At 59.0% G+C, this 16,217-nt stretch overlaps 1 protein-coding gene across 1 annotated transcript in view; it reads left to right on the top strand.

The window, feature by feature from the left end:
• Positions 1 to 2,057: 2,057 nt before the first annotated feature.
• The window catches only part of ABHD17C (abhydrolase domain containing 17C, depalmitoylase), a 43,203-nt gene continuing 29,043 nt past the window's right edge, over positions 2,058 to 16,217 (top strand). The window contains 3 exon segments of the mRNA XM_082736736.1: positions 2,058 to 2,349; positions 2,351 to 2,412; positions 2,415 to 2,796. Of these exon segments, the coding sequence (XP_082592862.1) occupies positions 2,201 to 2,349; positions 2,351 to 2,412; positions 2,415 to 2,796 (593 nt within the window). The 5' untranslated portion in view covers positions 2,058 to 2,200.

Raw genomic sequence — 16,217 nt, 5'->3', positions numbered from 1 at the left:
TTTAGGAGGATGCATTCTTGAAGCTTCTTGAGGGCAGGGGGCTGGGTCTTGGCTCCCTTTGGGTTCCCCAGACCAGCTCTCCTTAGCTTTTATGAGGAGTTGATTTTTTTTTTTCTTTAAAGGCATGTGAAGAACTGTTCTGAACCTTCTCTCAAGGCTCTAATTAGATTGTAAGGTATTTGAGAGAAGGGATTGTTTTACTCATCTTTGTAACTGTTGCACAAAAAATCTTGGGTGTTGTGAGCACAAAAAATATTACATACATATACACAAGAATTGAATACAAGAAACTAAGTACGTACCTAAGGAAAGCACACAGAAACTTACTGAGTTATAAACCTTTTTAAAGAAGGGAACCCAATCTTGTGAAGCTAAAATTCTGGTTCTAGGTACAACGTCACCAAGGGTGAGTCGCTTTAAAATACACTCAGAGATACTTTGTCTGCAAGATTTACCAACCAGGTTTCCTCTAAGTTTTTGAATCATTCCGAAATGACCAAGATTGTTTCCGTGAAAAAACGGTCTCTTAAAGCCAGGTCCTGGAGGTTATTGGGATCTGAAGAGCAAATTTGTCTAGATGAGGGTGCTCAGAAACACTCCCCCTTCAAAAGCCACAGCAAAAGTTAACATTCTCAGGACGTCTGTTAGAACAAGCGGCCCAGCCTGGCCATGCTGCCCGCTGCCTTGTCTCTCACTGAGAAGGGGATCTCCTGTCAATTCCTGAAAGGGAGTTCAGCTGCCAAATCAGGAGGCAAAAAGGAAATATAGAAATCTCGGGGACACGGGCACCAGAATATGCTCGGTTTCCGACACTGGGAGTTATACTTGGAAAAAAAAAAGTCACTTAAAGGTGAATGCCAGGATAACAGTGGATTTAAGTCATTATAACAAATCTTTCATGATGGAGATTACTTAAAAGTCTTGGACCCAAGACAAGTCTAGAGAAACTAGCCCTGTGTTGGACACTAGACAGTGCGCAGCACGCGGGACCAGAGAGGACAACCTCGCACCATACATTGGGAGGAGTGACCTTGTCTACTCCTGAAGACACAGGGACGCCCTAAAGGCCCAATCACGCCCCGAGGAAGGTAACATGATTGCTCCGTGTGCAGAAACGGCCTCCTGTAACGGGGACCCCACGAGCGGACTGTTCCGTTACTCAAGCAGCCGCCCCCGACGGTGCTGAGACGTGAGGAAGAGCCGGTTCAGAAAGCGGAGACCCCCAAAGCGAGTATTTGGGTGTGTGTCCACGCTCCTCCACGCATTAATGTGATCTTCCGTCTATCCCCAAGAACCCCATCCGCGACCGAACCTGGATTTGGAGAAGGGAGAGAGGGGCGATAAGGGAAGATGCGCTCGGCCCTTGCACCGGCCCTTCTGGGGGTCGGCCCAGCTGCCCCCGTACAGACCCCGAAGGAGGCAGGGGCGTCCTGGGAACACGCGGCTCCTCTGGTGCCTTGTGCGTCCCGGGGACGGGCGCGCGCTCCCCGGGCCGAGCAGGTGCCCGCGTCCCCTCCACGCTCCCTCGTGGGGTCGGCCCAGCGGCGGGTGTGCAGACCTGGGAGCAGGGGCGTCCCGGGGACACGCGGCTCCTCTGGGGCCTTGTGCGTCCCCGGGACGGGTGCGGGCTCCCCGGGCCGAGCAGGTGCCCGCGTCCCCTCCACGCTCCCTCGTGGGGTCGGCCCAGCTGCGGGTGTGCAGACCTGAGAGCAGGGGCGTCCCGGGGACACGCGGCTCCTCTGGGGCCTTGTGCGTCCCCGGGACGGGCGCGCGCTCTCCTGGCCCGGCAGGTGCCCGCGCCCGCGGAGGGAGGGGGCGCCGGGGAGCCCCGCCCAGGTGCCCGGCCCCGCGCCGAGTCCCCGGGGGGGGGGGCGCCGGCGCGCGGTAACCCGGAAGTGGCGGCGGCGGGCGCGCGGGGGCGGGGGCGGCGCGCTGGAGCCATGGCCGCCGCCGCCGGCTTTGTGTGCCGCGCGCGGGCCCCGGCCGCCCGCGCCTCGCCCCGGCCGCGGGGCCGCCACTGACCCGCCCCGGCCTCCGAGCGCCGCGCCCGCCGGGCCCCGGCCCCGCCTCCCGGCCTCCGCGCCCCGCCTCCCGCCTCCTGCCGCCGGCCGGGCGGGCCGCAGCCGCCCTCCGCGCTCGCCCGCCCGCGTCCTCGCCCGCGCCCGCCCGGCCTCCGGCGGCGGGGCTCCCGGCCGCCCCGATGCCCGAGCCAGGCCCCAGGATGAACGGCTTCTCGCTGGGCGAGCTGTGCTGGCTCTTCTGCTGCCCGCCCTGCCCGAGCCGCATCGCCGCCAAGCTGGCCTTCCTGCCGCCCGAGCCCACCTACACGGTGCTGGCGCCCGAGCAGCGCGGCCCCGGCGCCCCGGCCCCCGCCGCCGCCGCCGCCGCCACCGCCGCCACCGCCGCCGCGGCCCAGCCGGCGCCGCAGCAGCCCGAGGAGGGCGCGGGCGCGGGGCCCGGCGCGTGCAGCCTGCACCTGAGCGAGCGCGCCGACTGGCAGTACTCGCAGCGCGAGCTGGACGCCGTCGAGGTCTTCTTCTCGCGCACCGCCCGGGACAACCGGCTCGGCTGCATGTTCGTGCGCTGCGCGCCCTCCAGCCGCTACACGCTGCTCTTCTCGCACGGCAACGCCGTGGACCTGGGCCAGATGTGCAGCTTCTACATCGGCCTCGGCTCGCGCATCAACTGCAACATCTTCTCCTACGACTACTCGGGCTACGGCGTCAGCTCGGGCAAGCCCTCCGAGAAGAACCTGTATGCCGACATCGACGCCGCCTGGCAGGCGCTGCGCACGCGGTGAGCCCGGGGCGGAAGGGGGGGGGGGGTCGCCAGGCCCGGCCTGCGGCCGCGTGACGGGGGGAGGGGAGGCGGGCAGGGGTCCCCTGGGGGGCGGCCGGCCGGGAGGGGTGTCCTTCCTCTCCAGGGCTGTGCGCCGGCAGAGTGGGACCCCCCCCCTGCCCCCGGGCCCCGGTGGATTCGCTCTTCTCCTCCATTCCCGGCCTTCTCCCACCCCCTCCCCAAATCCCACCAGCCCGCAGGTTCCTGGTGAGCTCAGACTCGGGATTTGCCTGTTCAGGCAGGCCTGGGTGCCACCGGCCCACCGCCTGGGTCTTTTGTGGCTCTGGTCCCCGCCGGCGGAGGCGTGGGGGCGGCTCAAGTGTCGGGCAGAAGCAACTTGGTTTGCTCTGAGTTTCTGTGAGCCGCGGCCAGAGCCTCACGGGCCTCTACTGAAGTGACCTTGGGCAGGCACAGGAGCCACTCGACCTCGGGCTCCTGTCGTGTATAATCCGGGGGCAGGAGGACATGACTTTCCAACCCCCCTTGTAAAGGGCTCCGAGGGGCCATGGGTGGGCAGCCCCGGAGGCAGCTGGAGGGGCGCCTGGTGTGGAGTCTGTCTTCTGGGGGGGGAGGGGCAGAGTAGCCAGCACTGTGTGGACAGGAAGCTAGCTGGTGGCTGTCCCCTGCACCTCCCACAGAGCCTCAGGAACAAGGCCAGGGTGAGTTTGAATCTTACCTGGTGGGGTCTGGGACTCGCTTGACCTTGAATTAGCCTTTACAGGACTGGAAGGTGTTTATGGAGGGAGGGCCTTGGATGTTCAGGCCCAAATGGCCGACCTGGTTCCTGGGTCAGAAAACTGGAGTTTTCTTCTCATCTTAGGAACACGCCTGGCAATTGCGCAAGTCACGCCACCTGTTTGTGCTCCCTGTGGGTGATTGTGACTTTCCCCCACCTACCCCAGAGCACTGAAGGGGAAAAGACCTGAGATCACGTCTGTAATGCTGTCCGATCTCTCCCGTTAAAGGAGTCCTCAGGTTAAGTGCAGTTGGCAGATTCTGGCAACAGGCACTTACGTGGTTTTGCCCAAAATGTGTTTGCTTGGCTGACGCGGATCGCCAATGTGAGTGCTCCCAAATTACCCTTTGCATTTTCAGGGAAAATGCCTTGTCCCCCGGGACGGCGTTTGGGATTTAATATATATTGTTGTCTGTGTTTTCTTGGAATCCTGAAGGAGTTCATTGGGAGGATGCTTTCTCGAAAGTTATTTGGGCCGATGAGGATGTATCGTGTACAGATCTACTGAGTCAGGAGCCACAGGCCGTCGAAGGCCACCTGTTCTAGTAAAGGGTTTCAAAACTCTGTGTCCTACACGATCAATACATTGCTGCAGTGTACTGTTCAGAAAGGTGTTAAGAATAAGGATTGGCATTAAATCTTTTAAAAATGAACTGTCAAGGGGTGCCTGGGTGGCTCAGTGGGTTAAGCCGCTGCCTTTGGCTCAGGTCATGATCTCAGGGTCCTGGGATCGAGTCCCGCATCGGGCTCTCTGCTCAGCAGGGAGCCTGCTTCCTACTCTTCCTCTCTCTCTGCCTGCCTCTCTGCCTACTTGTGATCTCTCTGTCAAATAAATAAATAAAATCTTAAAAAAAAAATGAACTGTCAAAATCCTACTTTGAGTTCCAAGATGTGAGAATTTCTGTAGACCATTGTTCCTGTGTGTACGTAACTACCTGAGAACGAAAGCCTGTCAGACAGGAAGGAGGCTGGCCCTTTGGCCTGGATGTCCAGGTGTGGCTGTGCTACAGAGTAGGCACGGTGTCATCATTTCCTGGAGACTCTTGTCATACTTAGTCTCAGGGTTTTGTCTCTGGATCAACAGTTCGATTCCATTTTGGCACATCTGATGATAGATCTGAATTGTGCCTACCATTTATTTAATTTTACAGCAGAATTCATATCTAGACGGATTCACGCCTCTGTAAAGCGGGGTAGAATTCAAAGGCTACCACGAAAGTCTTAGAACTTGAAGAAACTTGCAGACTGTCTTGCCCTGTGCTTTTCAGCCATCTGGTAGGTGACCCCACGGTCACACATACAGGTCACCCGTTGATCACGTATACGTCCTATCCCTCTGTACACGTCTGTGGCCAAAGCAAATGTTTCACAAACCACTGTTTTTTTTCCACGGGCAATGTGCAGGGCATAATATAGTCTATTCAATATTTTTTAAAAAGAAGAAAAAAATGCAGATTGCTGGCCACAGAATGTATTTCCTAACTTCGGAACTCTGCTCTCGGGCGCCCACCTTGTCTGCCCGAGGCCCGGAGAAGGCTCTCTCATGGTGGGCCAGCGGCAGGTGTCCAGGCCACGGGTTCCACACCGCCCGCTGCACCGCGGAGTCATGTGTGTCAGACCTTCCAGGAGGTGCATTCTCTGTGTTAGTTACTCTAGTGACTCGGGAGTCCCCCGATTCCGAAGCCAGGCCGTCCCCTCACTGCCTTCCTTCACCCGACTCATGTTCTCTGGCTCTCCTGCCTTCGCCTTGTGTGGAAGGTGTCCTGTTCTTCGCCCGTTTGCAGCTTTGCTCAGGTCCTTGCCAAGGCAGAGAGTCATCCACCGCAGGTACCCATGGCGTGGCTGGGTCTGACCCCCTTTTCCACCTCCTTCCCTCCGTGTCTCCGTTGGGGATCTCTCTTCCGACCGCCTGGTCACCACACGGCTCACGGCCCAGATGGCAGAGCCTGCCCCATCCTGCGCGCTGTCTCTGTACTCAGCCTGCGTCCCGCCTCCCTCCTCACCCTCACCTCTAGCCTCCGGCGCGTGCCCTTCTGCGGCGTCGGAAGCACCTGGTCCTGACCGGCTGCAGATTTGGACACTCTGTGCTCCTGGCACCTGGTACCCGGCCCCTTGGCCGGCGCGTTTCATGCTCTTTCACTATGTGCTGCTGTTGGATGGTCTTTCCCGCTAAACTGAAGCTCCCTGGAGGCAGGGACTCTGGGTCTTCTCTGTACCCAGCAGTGCCCTGAAATGATGGGTACGCGTCAAGTATTTGTTTAATGAATTGCATGTAGGGACGGCCCAGAAGTCCACACATGAGATACATTTAGTTTTTCCTAAATCGGACTCTTACAAACAAGAGTTGGGTCTTATCGCACCTCCTGAGTTCTGCTGTATGCGGTGGGAGCACAGACCGGATTGGGGAGGGTCTACAATGTATCGGCCGGAGGTCCCAGCCACTTTGTATCCATTATGTGCTTGTTATGTGCTTGTTCTGCGCACAGTGAAGCTTCTGTTGGGGCGGGGAGTAAGAGCCGCCCTCCCTTGCTGTCCTCCTCATCTGCCCCCACCCCCTGTCTGCCGCAGCCCGGGGCAGACTTCCTGCTCGGGCACTGCCCCGGGTGCCAGCTAGCCACGTGCCTGGGGACGGAGCGGGTCTTGTCAGTGAGGAGTGGCCAAGTGGCCAAGCAGTCCCAGCGGAGCTTTGGGGAGGAAGTCAACAAACGCGAAGGCGAGAAGGGTGTTCTTTGCTTGTCGGCTGGTAGAGGATTATTTCAAGCATTTTTAAAAACTGTCAGAGAAGGTGTGGGATAGGAGCAGGTGTGAGGGGCTGAGGCTGGGAGAAGTGAGTGCGTTCGAGTCCGCTCCTATGCTTCAAGGAGGCACCATGGCCTTGGGGTCCTCAGACAACAGAGTCGGGTTCCTCAGGGGCGTCTGATGTCAGGACACCGGCGAGGTCGGGGTCGCGTGAGGACCGTCTTCCCGGCTGCGGACTGCTGGCTTCTCATGGCGTCCGCACTCGGCAGAAGGGACCCCGGGGGCGATCTTGGGCTGCTTTTCTAAGGGCACTAACACCCTGGAAAGGTTCCACCCTCTGGACTGACCACCTGCCTCTCCATTCCGGCACTCTGGGGGCTGGGTTTCAGCATGGGACTCTGCCGGCGGGGACGTGAAGATCTGGTCCCCCCGCAGCTGGTGTGGCTTCTAGAGGTAGAACTTGGAGAGGTTCTCTACAAGTGAGAGCCGGAGCCCCAGTGAAAGCTTGAAGGTTAGGACGCGCCTCGCGTCGTCTATAAACATGTCGTGAACACGAGCCCTGGAGGGAATGGGTGGGAACCCCCTGGAAATGTCGGTGGAGGGGACGCTGAAGAGCAGTGCAGCCTTCTCGGGAGGTACCTTCAAGGCGTGGTAACTTGAGCTGGGGAAGTGGTTAATTTGCTCCACGTGGGACAAGCTGCCTGTTGGTTAAGGTGGGAGCAGGCAGGTTAAGCCTTTCAGTGCACGTCCTTGGGGGGTCCTCTCGGACGGGAGCAGCTGCGGAAGGCGCGGTGGGTCCCGGGATTCGAGAAGGTGTGAATCGAGCCAATTTGCAAGCCAACAACCCGGAGAACGAGGTGGAAGATGGGTGGCGAGAATTCTGGCTGGAACACTTCAATCTAGAAAAGGAGAGACGGCATCTGGGGCTCCGTTATCACCGGAGCTTGCCGGGCGGTCCGTCCGCAGAAGTTCTTCCAACCTTCTGTGTGTTGCAGAGACTGGAAGGGCCGGGCATTCAGTGACAGAAACAGGGACCCGATCAGAGAAAGCAAATGCAGAGACAAAGAGAAATGACTTTTGGTGCCTCAGTGCCACAGGCAAGTTACGGAAGACAGTATGTTGTGCACTCATTCATTCCCATTACTAGCAGCCATTATCCTGTAGCCCGGCGGGCACGTGCTCCTGGCGGACACCGGGGACGTCCCCGGGAGCATCGCTAATCCCCAACTCTTGCCTGCTTCCTTCTTTTTCTATTTTGTGAAAGGATGGACTTGATTTTGGAGACTTTTTTTTTTTTTTTTTTTCAGCCGTAAGGTCTCCCTCATGGATTACTGAACCACCCACCAGTGCGGAGGCACAGGAACAGAGAAAAACCATTTCCCCCAGTGAAACCTGTCCATTGTGTAGGGCTTGTTTAGGGAGCCGGAGTAGGGATGTTGCAGAATGATGGGATAGGAACCTGGGGCCCTTGTGGGGCTCTAGTGAGTGTGCAAATGTGTGTGCCAGCTCCTGTGCGGTCCCGTATAGACCCGGCTCGGTTCTCCTCGCCCGCCTCCTTGGAGCTGTCTGCGATTCAAGTACCAGTTCTCATGCGCATCCCCTGGGCAATGGGGCAGTCCCGCTTTGGTTTCCTGGCCGGGAATCTCCTGATTCTGGAGGTCTTGTGAGAACACGTGGTGAGGGTCCGTCCACACCACGGCGATGGTGGAGAGGAGAGAGAGTTTCTAGAAACGTTCGGAAAATGTAACCCTGTGCTGCTGTTTTATAAGTTCTGTGTCTGTGAGTCGTAGGACCCGTAACTGGACAACTCGTAAGTCCCAGGAAGGCCGTGGCAGGTGTTCTCGGGTGGCCCCGTCTGTTGGCTGTGAATGGTGTTCTGCCTCTCAGGGTGGGTTTCTCCTGGGGTAGGGAAGCAGCTTCTTTCCCTGTGAAGGCGAAGTTACAGACCAGACCTGACTCGTCTGCTCCCTGTGTTCTCAGAGGGAATACAACGGTGCCGTTAAGGGAAAGCCACTTAGGATTTCTACCTGGGTCTGACGGCCGAGGGATGAAGGGAATGGAATGTGGTATGGAGACTGGTTGACACAAGGGCCAGGCACGGTGGTGTTTCCAGGAAGGGAACAGCGTGTTAGCTTGGAATTGAAGGCGGCCGGTGCGGAATATCCCACTCGAGAGAGTGCAGCTCTCGGAGTCAATTCGCTGAAGCCGACATGGATGAATGTGTTTTGGGGGTTCGCACAGTGTCTCCCCGGCGCCCCCCGACTCTCGGAGCGTGTGTGCTGAGCCCGGCCATTGGGGGTGTCCCTGTGGCTCAGCATTCCTCTCCAGCCCCTGCGGACTCTGAGCTTCTGGGTCCATGGTTTATGGCTCCTTCTCCATGCTCGCGGCTCCTTCTCCATGCTCGCGGCTCCTTCTCCATGCTCGCGGCTCCTTCTCCATGCTCGCGGCTCCTTCTCCACATTCATGGCTCCTCCACGCTTCCGTTCCAAGGGTGACCCACCAGACGGACTCATACGTGCTTCTGTGTGGAGGGGTGAGCGTGCCTTCCAGATGCATCTGTGTTTGTCCCAGGGCCCTTGGAGGCTGGGCGTGGAGCCCTGGGCTTGGGGCCCGACCCACCGGTGGAAGTGGCCTTTTCTCCCTTTTTGCTTTCTGGAGAAGTCGCTTCCAGGATGACGGCGTGCTCTCTTCTCTCCTGCCCCGTTGGCTCCTCTGCTCCTCTGTCCTGTCTGGGGACCCCACGGGAGCCCCTGGGGCCTGGCGTCCGCACACCTGCCTTCCCCGTGGTACTTTGCTTCAGCTCGTGGTGAGATGAATCTCCGCTTGAGGAGGCCTTGCTCGCAGGGACCCAAACTCTCAGCGCAGAGACACTTAGGAGATCATTAGCTGGCGATCCGAATGGCTTTTTTTTTTTTTTTTTCAGGATTGCTTTAACTAATAGGCTTCCTGATTTGTCCAAGAGATTGAATTATTTTTTAAAGATTTTACTTATTTATTTGACAGAGGCACAGTGAGAGAGGAAACATAAGCAGGGGGAGAGGGAGAAGCAGGCTTCCTGCCAAACAGAGAGCCCGATGCGGGGGCTTGATCCCAGGACCCTGGGATGACCTGAGTCGAAGGCAGACGCTCCACTGACGGTCATCGGGTGCCCGAGAGATTGAGTTAATAGACGTGAGATGAGCACAGAACCTTTGTGGCGAGGGAAATTTGTTCCGGTTCCGGCATTCCTTCCAGTCCCTCATGTCCCCTTGCACGAGGCACATCCTGGGGGAGGGGCTGGCCCTGGTGCGTCCAGTCCCCCGGCGCTGGTGGGGGGCTCTGGCTGCAGGGGTGGCGAGGCTTGTCCACGGAGCTCCGGCCTTGACGAGCCTCGCTTGGGCAGAAGAGCATAGGCTTTGCAGAACAGCCCACAGTTGATTCCTTAAAGCAGGTCAGTAGGACAGCGACACCGCTGTCTTTCTGTGACCACCTGTGTGGGCTCCTGTGGCGACTGGTCATGGGGAACCAGGCCTCCCCTTCCCTGGCCCTTACCTCTCCTGCCCTGCAGCCCAGGCCACCCCCTGGGATGGCTGGCAGCTGGTGGCTGGTGGCCGGGGCCGTGGATCTGGCTGGGGGCAGCGGGGGACATGGGGGCAAGCGTGCCCATGTGGCGTCTGCACTGCTCCAGCCAGAGGTCTCCAACGGGAGACGACTCGGTGAGCTATCTCTTCATTTGGCTGATTTACAGCCGAACTGATTCCTGGCCCTCCTGTCAGAGCAACACAGCAAGGTTGTCTCAAGGGCGACCTGGCGAGGAACGTTCCTGCAAGTCTGAGCTTTCCTCTGGTGCTTCTGTGGCGAAGGGCAGGGGTTTGGGAGTCAAGCCGACCCGAGATCCTGCCTGAGTTGCTTTAGCTGCTGGGCCTCGGGCAGGCCTCCTAACCTGCGTGGACCTCAGATGCGGTCATGACGGTCCTGCTCGTGGGGGCGGCCCCCATGTGAGGTGCGTGAGCCCGGCGCCCCCCACGCGGCAGGAGCACTGCAAGGGGGCTGTTTGTTCACCATCGTGACTAACATTCGAGCTGCCATTGGCACATGTTCAGCTCATGCTGACGGCCAGGCACTTAGATCCGAAAGACTGTTAGAGATCCCGCGTCCTTCCCCGCTCTCCGAGGACACGAGCAGCCCCTGGGGCCGGCCTGGCTGGGTGGGTGTGGGCGCGGAGAACAGCGGAGACGACTCGGTTGTGCAGGCTTCCCCCCTGCCCCCCCTTTCTCCGTGGGAGGTCTGTTCTAAGACATCGCACCAAACCTGCGCTGCTGGGCTTTTCCTCGGGCATCTGTGATCAGCGTGTAAATGAGGCCCCAAGAGAGGGGACAACAAGGACGCGTAATACAGCGGGACCGTCCGAGCAGTGCGCAGTGATGAGGGTGCCACGGACGTGTTCTTCTGCTCAGACTACCGTGCTGCGCCGCGCTCAGCCTCCTGACATGATGAGACGGCGTGAGCGGGTGACGAAATGTGGGGACGTGGTGTCGGGCTGCTGGTGACCGGACGCGTCGGAAGGAGGATCACTGGTCCCGACTGCGGCTGAGCGCCAGGAGCTGGACGCCACGGACGGGGGTGGGCTGGGGGGAGGCTCTGTGTGCCGCCGCCGCAGCCGCCTGGATTCTCTCCTCCGTGTCTCCCGGTTTCGCCCTGGGAAGCAGTGTGCGCTGGTGTTTTAAATCGGGGGCACTTCATCTGCCAAGGTGCTTATGTGCCCAGAGGAGAACTTAAAAGGAGAAGAACCTACCTGTAATCCCACGCCCCCCCCCCCCCGCCTCCCTCCTCCGTGCCCTTTGCAGGTCTCGCTCGCGGGCGCGGGCCGTGCGGTCTGGCAGGAGACCTCCTGGGGCGTCGCGTCAGGGATGGGGGGACGAGAAGGTGAAACCCAGTCCACCACTCAGGACACGCTCTGGCAGCTGCTGACTAACGCGATGACCTTCAGTAGATACTTACCCTTCCCTTTTCTTCAAGTCGGCCCAGGGACCCGAATCACACACTTCCTTCTGAAATATGAATGCTCCCATGATGCCTCGGGCCTCCGAGTCCCGTTGGGTTTTCAAGGCTCTGCGCCATGGAGCTCATTGATAACTTCCACACGATCGATTCCCTTCAGAGCGCTCGAGGACCGAGGCACCGTGGTGAAACTGGAAACCGTCCTTCCAGAAAGCCTTGGTCATTCAGCTTCAGACGGGTCGGTGACTGGCTGCCTGTCAGCGATCTGCTGAATCACCGAGCAGAGCTCAACCTCCGGATTACTCGTTAACAGAGTGCGGCTGTAATTTTCCAATACAAAGGGGGCTCAGAGGAATCCTGGTGCTGATTATTCGCTTCCTCCTCCGGTTTACGTTTTTGGGTGGTTCACACGAAATCCGGGCAGCTAGGCTTGGGGGAGAATGTCCGGCGAGCCTGTACTCAGGGTACATCCGTGGTGCGAGCTTCCGGACGTTAGTTCTAGCTGCTGGCTCACCTCTCTGTTGTTACGGCCGGGAACCCAGTGAGAGTTCCAACTTTCTCAAAACTGTTTTTAGTGATTGTGACGGGCAGAACCAAGCCGCATGTCGTACAATGACCTTGCCTGCAAAGGTCCGTCATGCCGGCAGGAGGGGTGCGTGTGCTAGTTTAACTTGAGTATTTTGGTTCCTCCCTATGGTCATGAATAACTCAAGGGTATTTCACAGATGCCCTCTTCTCCGTTGCACCCGTACAAACTGGTGTTGGTATCACTTTAGTTTTCATATGTGTGCAGAAGGAAAGGACCGTTCACATGCTAAGGAACTCTGTGCGTGTTTGTGTTACATAACAGGGCTGGAGGAATCGTTTTTTAAACGGGCCTGCTGTCGTGTGATTCTTTGGAAGACATTGGTTTTTCCTACGAACACATCAAGAAAACCCCAGAATGACCGTGGTCCTAAGCGAGGGAGGAGGGTGGTCGGGCGGTGCTCTCACTCCGTGCCTCTGTCCCCAAAGCTCAGAAGGGGCTCGCGGGCCTGGGGCTCCAGCCCTGCCGCAGCTCAAAGTCCGGCCTCGGGCTGACCCGTTAGGCTTCCTTGTCTCCTGGTCGGAGCTGCAGGCTCCTCTCCGGGGTCCTCCTGTCCGTCCGCACGACTGGCTAGCCACGTCAGTTTGCACACCTGGATCCTGGTTTCCTTGGCTGCCCCGCCCAGGCCGACCTCCCCAGCGTCCTGTTCCTCACCCCTGCTTCCTGGCTGCCCAGCCCGTCCCTGGCTGGCATTCCCCTCCACCACCCTGTGCCCGTCCCTGGTGCCCGTCCGCGGCCCCCCGTCTGCAGCCACACCTCATACTGGTCGTTTCCAGGAACGCTCCCCGGCCAGGCCTTCGGATTATGAAGTATCCTTTTCTGACTCAATCTCATATCCTGTTGGGTCTGTTTGTTTAACAAGTGTATTAAGGGCCTGCTGTGGGCCAGACGTGCTTCCTGAACAAAACACACACAAAATCCCTGCTGGCTGAAGCTTTCTCTCACAGGGGGCACATGCCCAGGAAAAACCGCCATCCCAGTAATTATGTAAACAGTGTTTGAGGAGAATATGATCAATGTTACTGAGACAGGAGAAGAATGTCGGAGAGAGTCGGCCGGTGGCAGTAAGAAAGTAGGCGTGTGCAGGGCCTTTGAAAAGGTGACAGTGGGCTTCGTCCCGAAAATGACATCGGGCCTAAAGCAGTGAGGGGCTAACCCTGTGGCTCCGTGCAGGAAGGGACAGGGGACAAAGGTCCTGAGTTCACAGAGCATCCTGGACGTTGGTGTGGCTAGAGCAGGGCCAGTAGGTGCCTGGTGGAGGCGGGAACCCATACGGGGTCACCGGGTATGGGAGGGCTCCTAGCTGGCCTTATAGGCCACCGTGTTGGGCTTGTGTGGCTTGGAATGTGAGCCTTGGGGACAGAAGTAAGAGGATGTCACAGGCTTCAGTGGCTCTTGGTGATGTGTCCGTGCTAAGTGGAAGGCCGGTGTCCCTGGGGAGAGGAAGGAAGGCCGGTGAGGATCCTCTGCAGGACCGTAGGTTAGAGACGGTGGCGGCGTGGGCCATCGCGTGGCGGCAGAGGTGGTGGGAGGCGCTGGGATCCGGGGTGTTCTTTTTGAGGTCGGTCACCAGTATTTGCCAAGTCTAGCGGGGAACCCCCGCTAACACTTGTTAGCAGGGACTAGGATGAGTCCTGGGGTTTGGGCTGGAGCAGCGGGAAGCCTGAGTCACTCCTCATAGAGGTGGCAGGGGGCTGGAGAGGCTCCCGAGTGGGGAGGCGGGCAGGGAGTCTCGCTTTGTCTCTGTCGCCTTTGAGATGCCCACCCCAGGGGACACACAGAGGAGGCGACAGCCTGGGCGTCAAGAGCAAGGGTGCGGTACGTTTTGCAATTGTCCCTTCCAAGAAGGAAACCACGAAACCAAAAGCCAGCTTGAGGGAACAGGCATCTGCCTGGGGGGACCCTGCCCCTGTCCAGCCCCCCTGTTCAGCCAGCACCCGGGAAGCCCCAGGCCCCTGCAGGCACCCTGTGGGGGAGGGTCCAATGACCCTGTGATAGCCCTGTCCCTGGGGGATGGCACTGAGGTGTCAGGGGGTACTGGGTGCTGCTCCCAGGTCACGCTTTGTACCTGGAGATTTGTCCCCGCCTTGAACTCTGCCAAGACACCCAGGGAGCGGCTGTCTCACCCCAAGCATTGGGATGCCCCCCGTCAGAGGCGCTGCCCGCTCCTGTGTCCTGCTATCCTCCCTGGGTCCCTTAGGTGCTGCAAGCCTCCTGGCATCCTGAGGCTAGTTTCTGAAAGCCTGACCCTCAGTGGGGACGAGCACGTCAGGACGTGGGCAGTGGGAGTGGACCCTGAGTGCCTTTGTGGGACCAGGCATGGTGACAACCACGGTCTCCTTCGTGTGCTGGCTTCCGCCTGCTTCTTTCCCCAGACTTCCCCTCTGAGCCGAAAGGCGGACCGGAGGGGGTCTCTGTAGCACCTGCCCCTTCCGTGGCCCCATCCTCCGTGGTCTTTGCCCTGTCACTTTGTCTCCACGTTTACCACGAACTGCAAAGGTAACGCATTAACATTGTTGGTAATTAATGCAAAGGTAATGCATTAACAACATGGTTGGAGGGTTTGGCCCCGAGTCTCTCAGGAGCAGTCTTGTGGGTCCTCAGCTCTTCTCTGGACAGCACTGGTCAGCAGGAAGGGCCGCCATGTGTTCACGAGGAGGAGACACCTTGGCTCCCTGCATCCTTCCCAGGCCATCCTTCCGCATCCGCACATGCCGTTGACTGTCCCTCCTGTGCCCGCTGGCCCGTTGGCCCCGTGGCGTCTTGCTAGCGAGCCCGGGGCGTGATCTCTGCTCCCACAGCCCTCGTCGCTGCCAGTAAGAGCTCCTGGCTCGTTGGGCCCACGTCTGACCCTGAGGACAGGGCCCTGCTCTGCTTCTCTGCAGACTCACACGGAGCCCTGCGCGGGCTTGGAAGGCCCTTGGTGGGATGAGTAGATCACGAGGAGGGGCTGTGGGCCCTGAGGTTGCCTTCTTCTCAGCTTCGAGACTCGGGGCGCTCATCTCCTATGATCCCAGGAATGGAGGCCTCAGGTAGCCGTGGGCATCCCAGCTGCCAGTGGGGGGCGGGGAGGGTCCTCTCTGCTGTGCTGAGTGTGAGTGAGTAACCTGGCCCGGGGGTAGGGGGGACCTGGGATGCTGCCCCCACGCCCAGCCTCCCTTCTGCGGGACGCAGCTGTCTTCCTGAGCGACCCCTGACGGTGGGACTGGTCCAGGCAGGGTGACGGGAGGGCGGAGAGGAGACGGAGCCCGTCTGTCCTTCTGGGCGGTTATGGGCAGGAGTGCGGGCACGTTCAGCAGCTGCGTGTGGCCTTGCTGCCCCCACGCGCACACTGCGGGCCACTGCTTTCTGACGTGTTTTTCTAAGACCCGGTCGTTGTTCTTAGGGGAATTTGTGTGCCCTGTCCGCTGGTAATGATGAGAGGGCGGAGTTGGAGGGACAGGGCACCTGGAGTCCCACGGGCTGCCTGTGCGTGACCGTCCCTCCCTCGGGACCTTGAGACCGATACACCAGCTCTGTTTTTTCCTTCGCTGTAATTTTTTTTTTTTAATTTTACTGTTATGTACCAGATACATAAAATATTGAAGTGAACCCCATGCCCTCATCACCCTCCTTCGACGGTTTCCAGTATTCTGCCGCTCTTGAGGCCGCCATCCCCTTCCCCACTCTGTCGTTACTCTGCTCTGGGTCTCTTTCATTGGAAGAAAAATTCGCACCGTGGGCGCGCAGACCCCACCCCAGCTGTGCGGTCTCCGGGCCGTCTCTGCTGCGCGCGTCGGCACTCGGGCACGGTGGGGACCAGCTGCAGACCCGGGCTTTCCTGGGTGCGCTGTGCTGCGTGTCTGCTGTCTTTGGAGTATGGATTGCAGGGCGAGAATAGATCTAAGGGAGACATTAAGTAGATTTCATACCTGATAGTATTCAAAGGAAAGACACTGGAGTCTTGGCCGTTGTTTTCAACATCATGGTCGTAAAGATGGCCGGCTGGCTGGACGGGTGGACGGGAGGAAGGGTGGACGGATGGAGGAAGGGAGAGGCAGGAGCCCCAGGGGTGTCGCATGTATCTGGAATGATGGGGTACGGTCAGACGAGAGAAAGATCACTGGTCTGGAGCTGGGAGGTGGGGCTCCTCATCGGGCACTGACACACAGGCCGTGTGGCCGGGGGACTCAGGCACTGTGTCCGAGCACTGTGTCAGAGGCACTTTCCTCTGTTCACAAACAGGAGGTTTGCTGTGGGTGTCAGTGTGGGCTCGGACGTCTCCTCTGTGCCGAGCACATTTCCCGTGGGACGTAATTCTGTTCATCACACCTGCGAGGCAGGGACTCTTGTCACCTC

This window comes from Mustela nivalis, assembly GCF_964662115.1.
Source record: "Mustela nivalis genome assembly, chromosome: 6".
Lineage (NCBI taxonomy): Eukaryota > Metazoa > Chordata > Mammalia > Carnivora > Mustelidae > Mustela > Mustela nivalis.
Note: the sequence above shows the minus strand (reverse complement) of the source record. Positions and strands in the feature narration are given on the sequence as shown.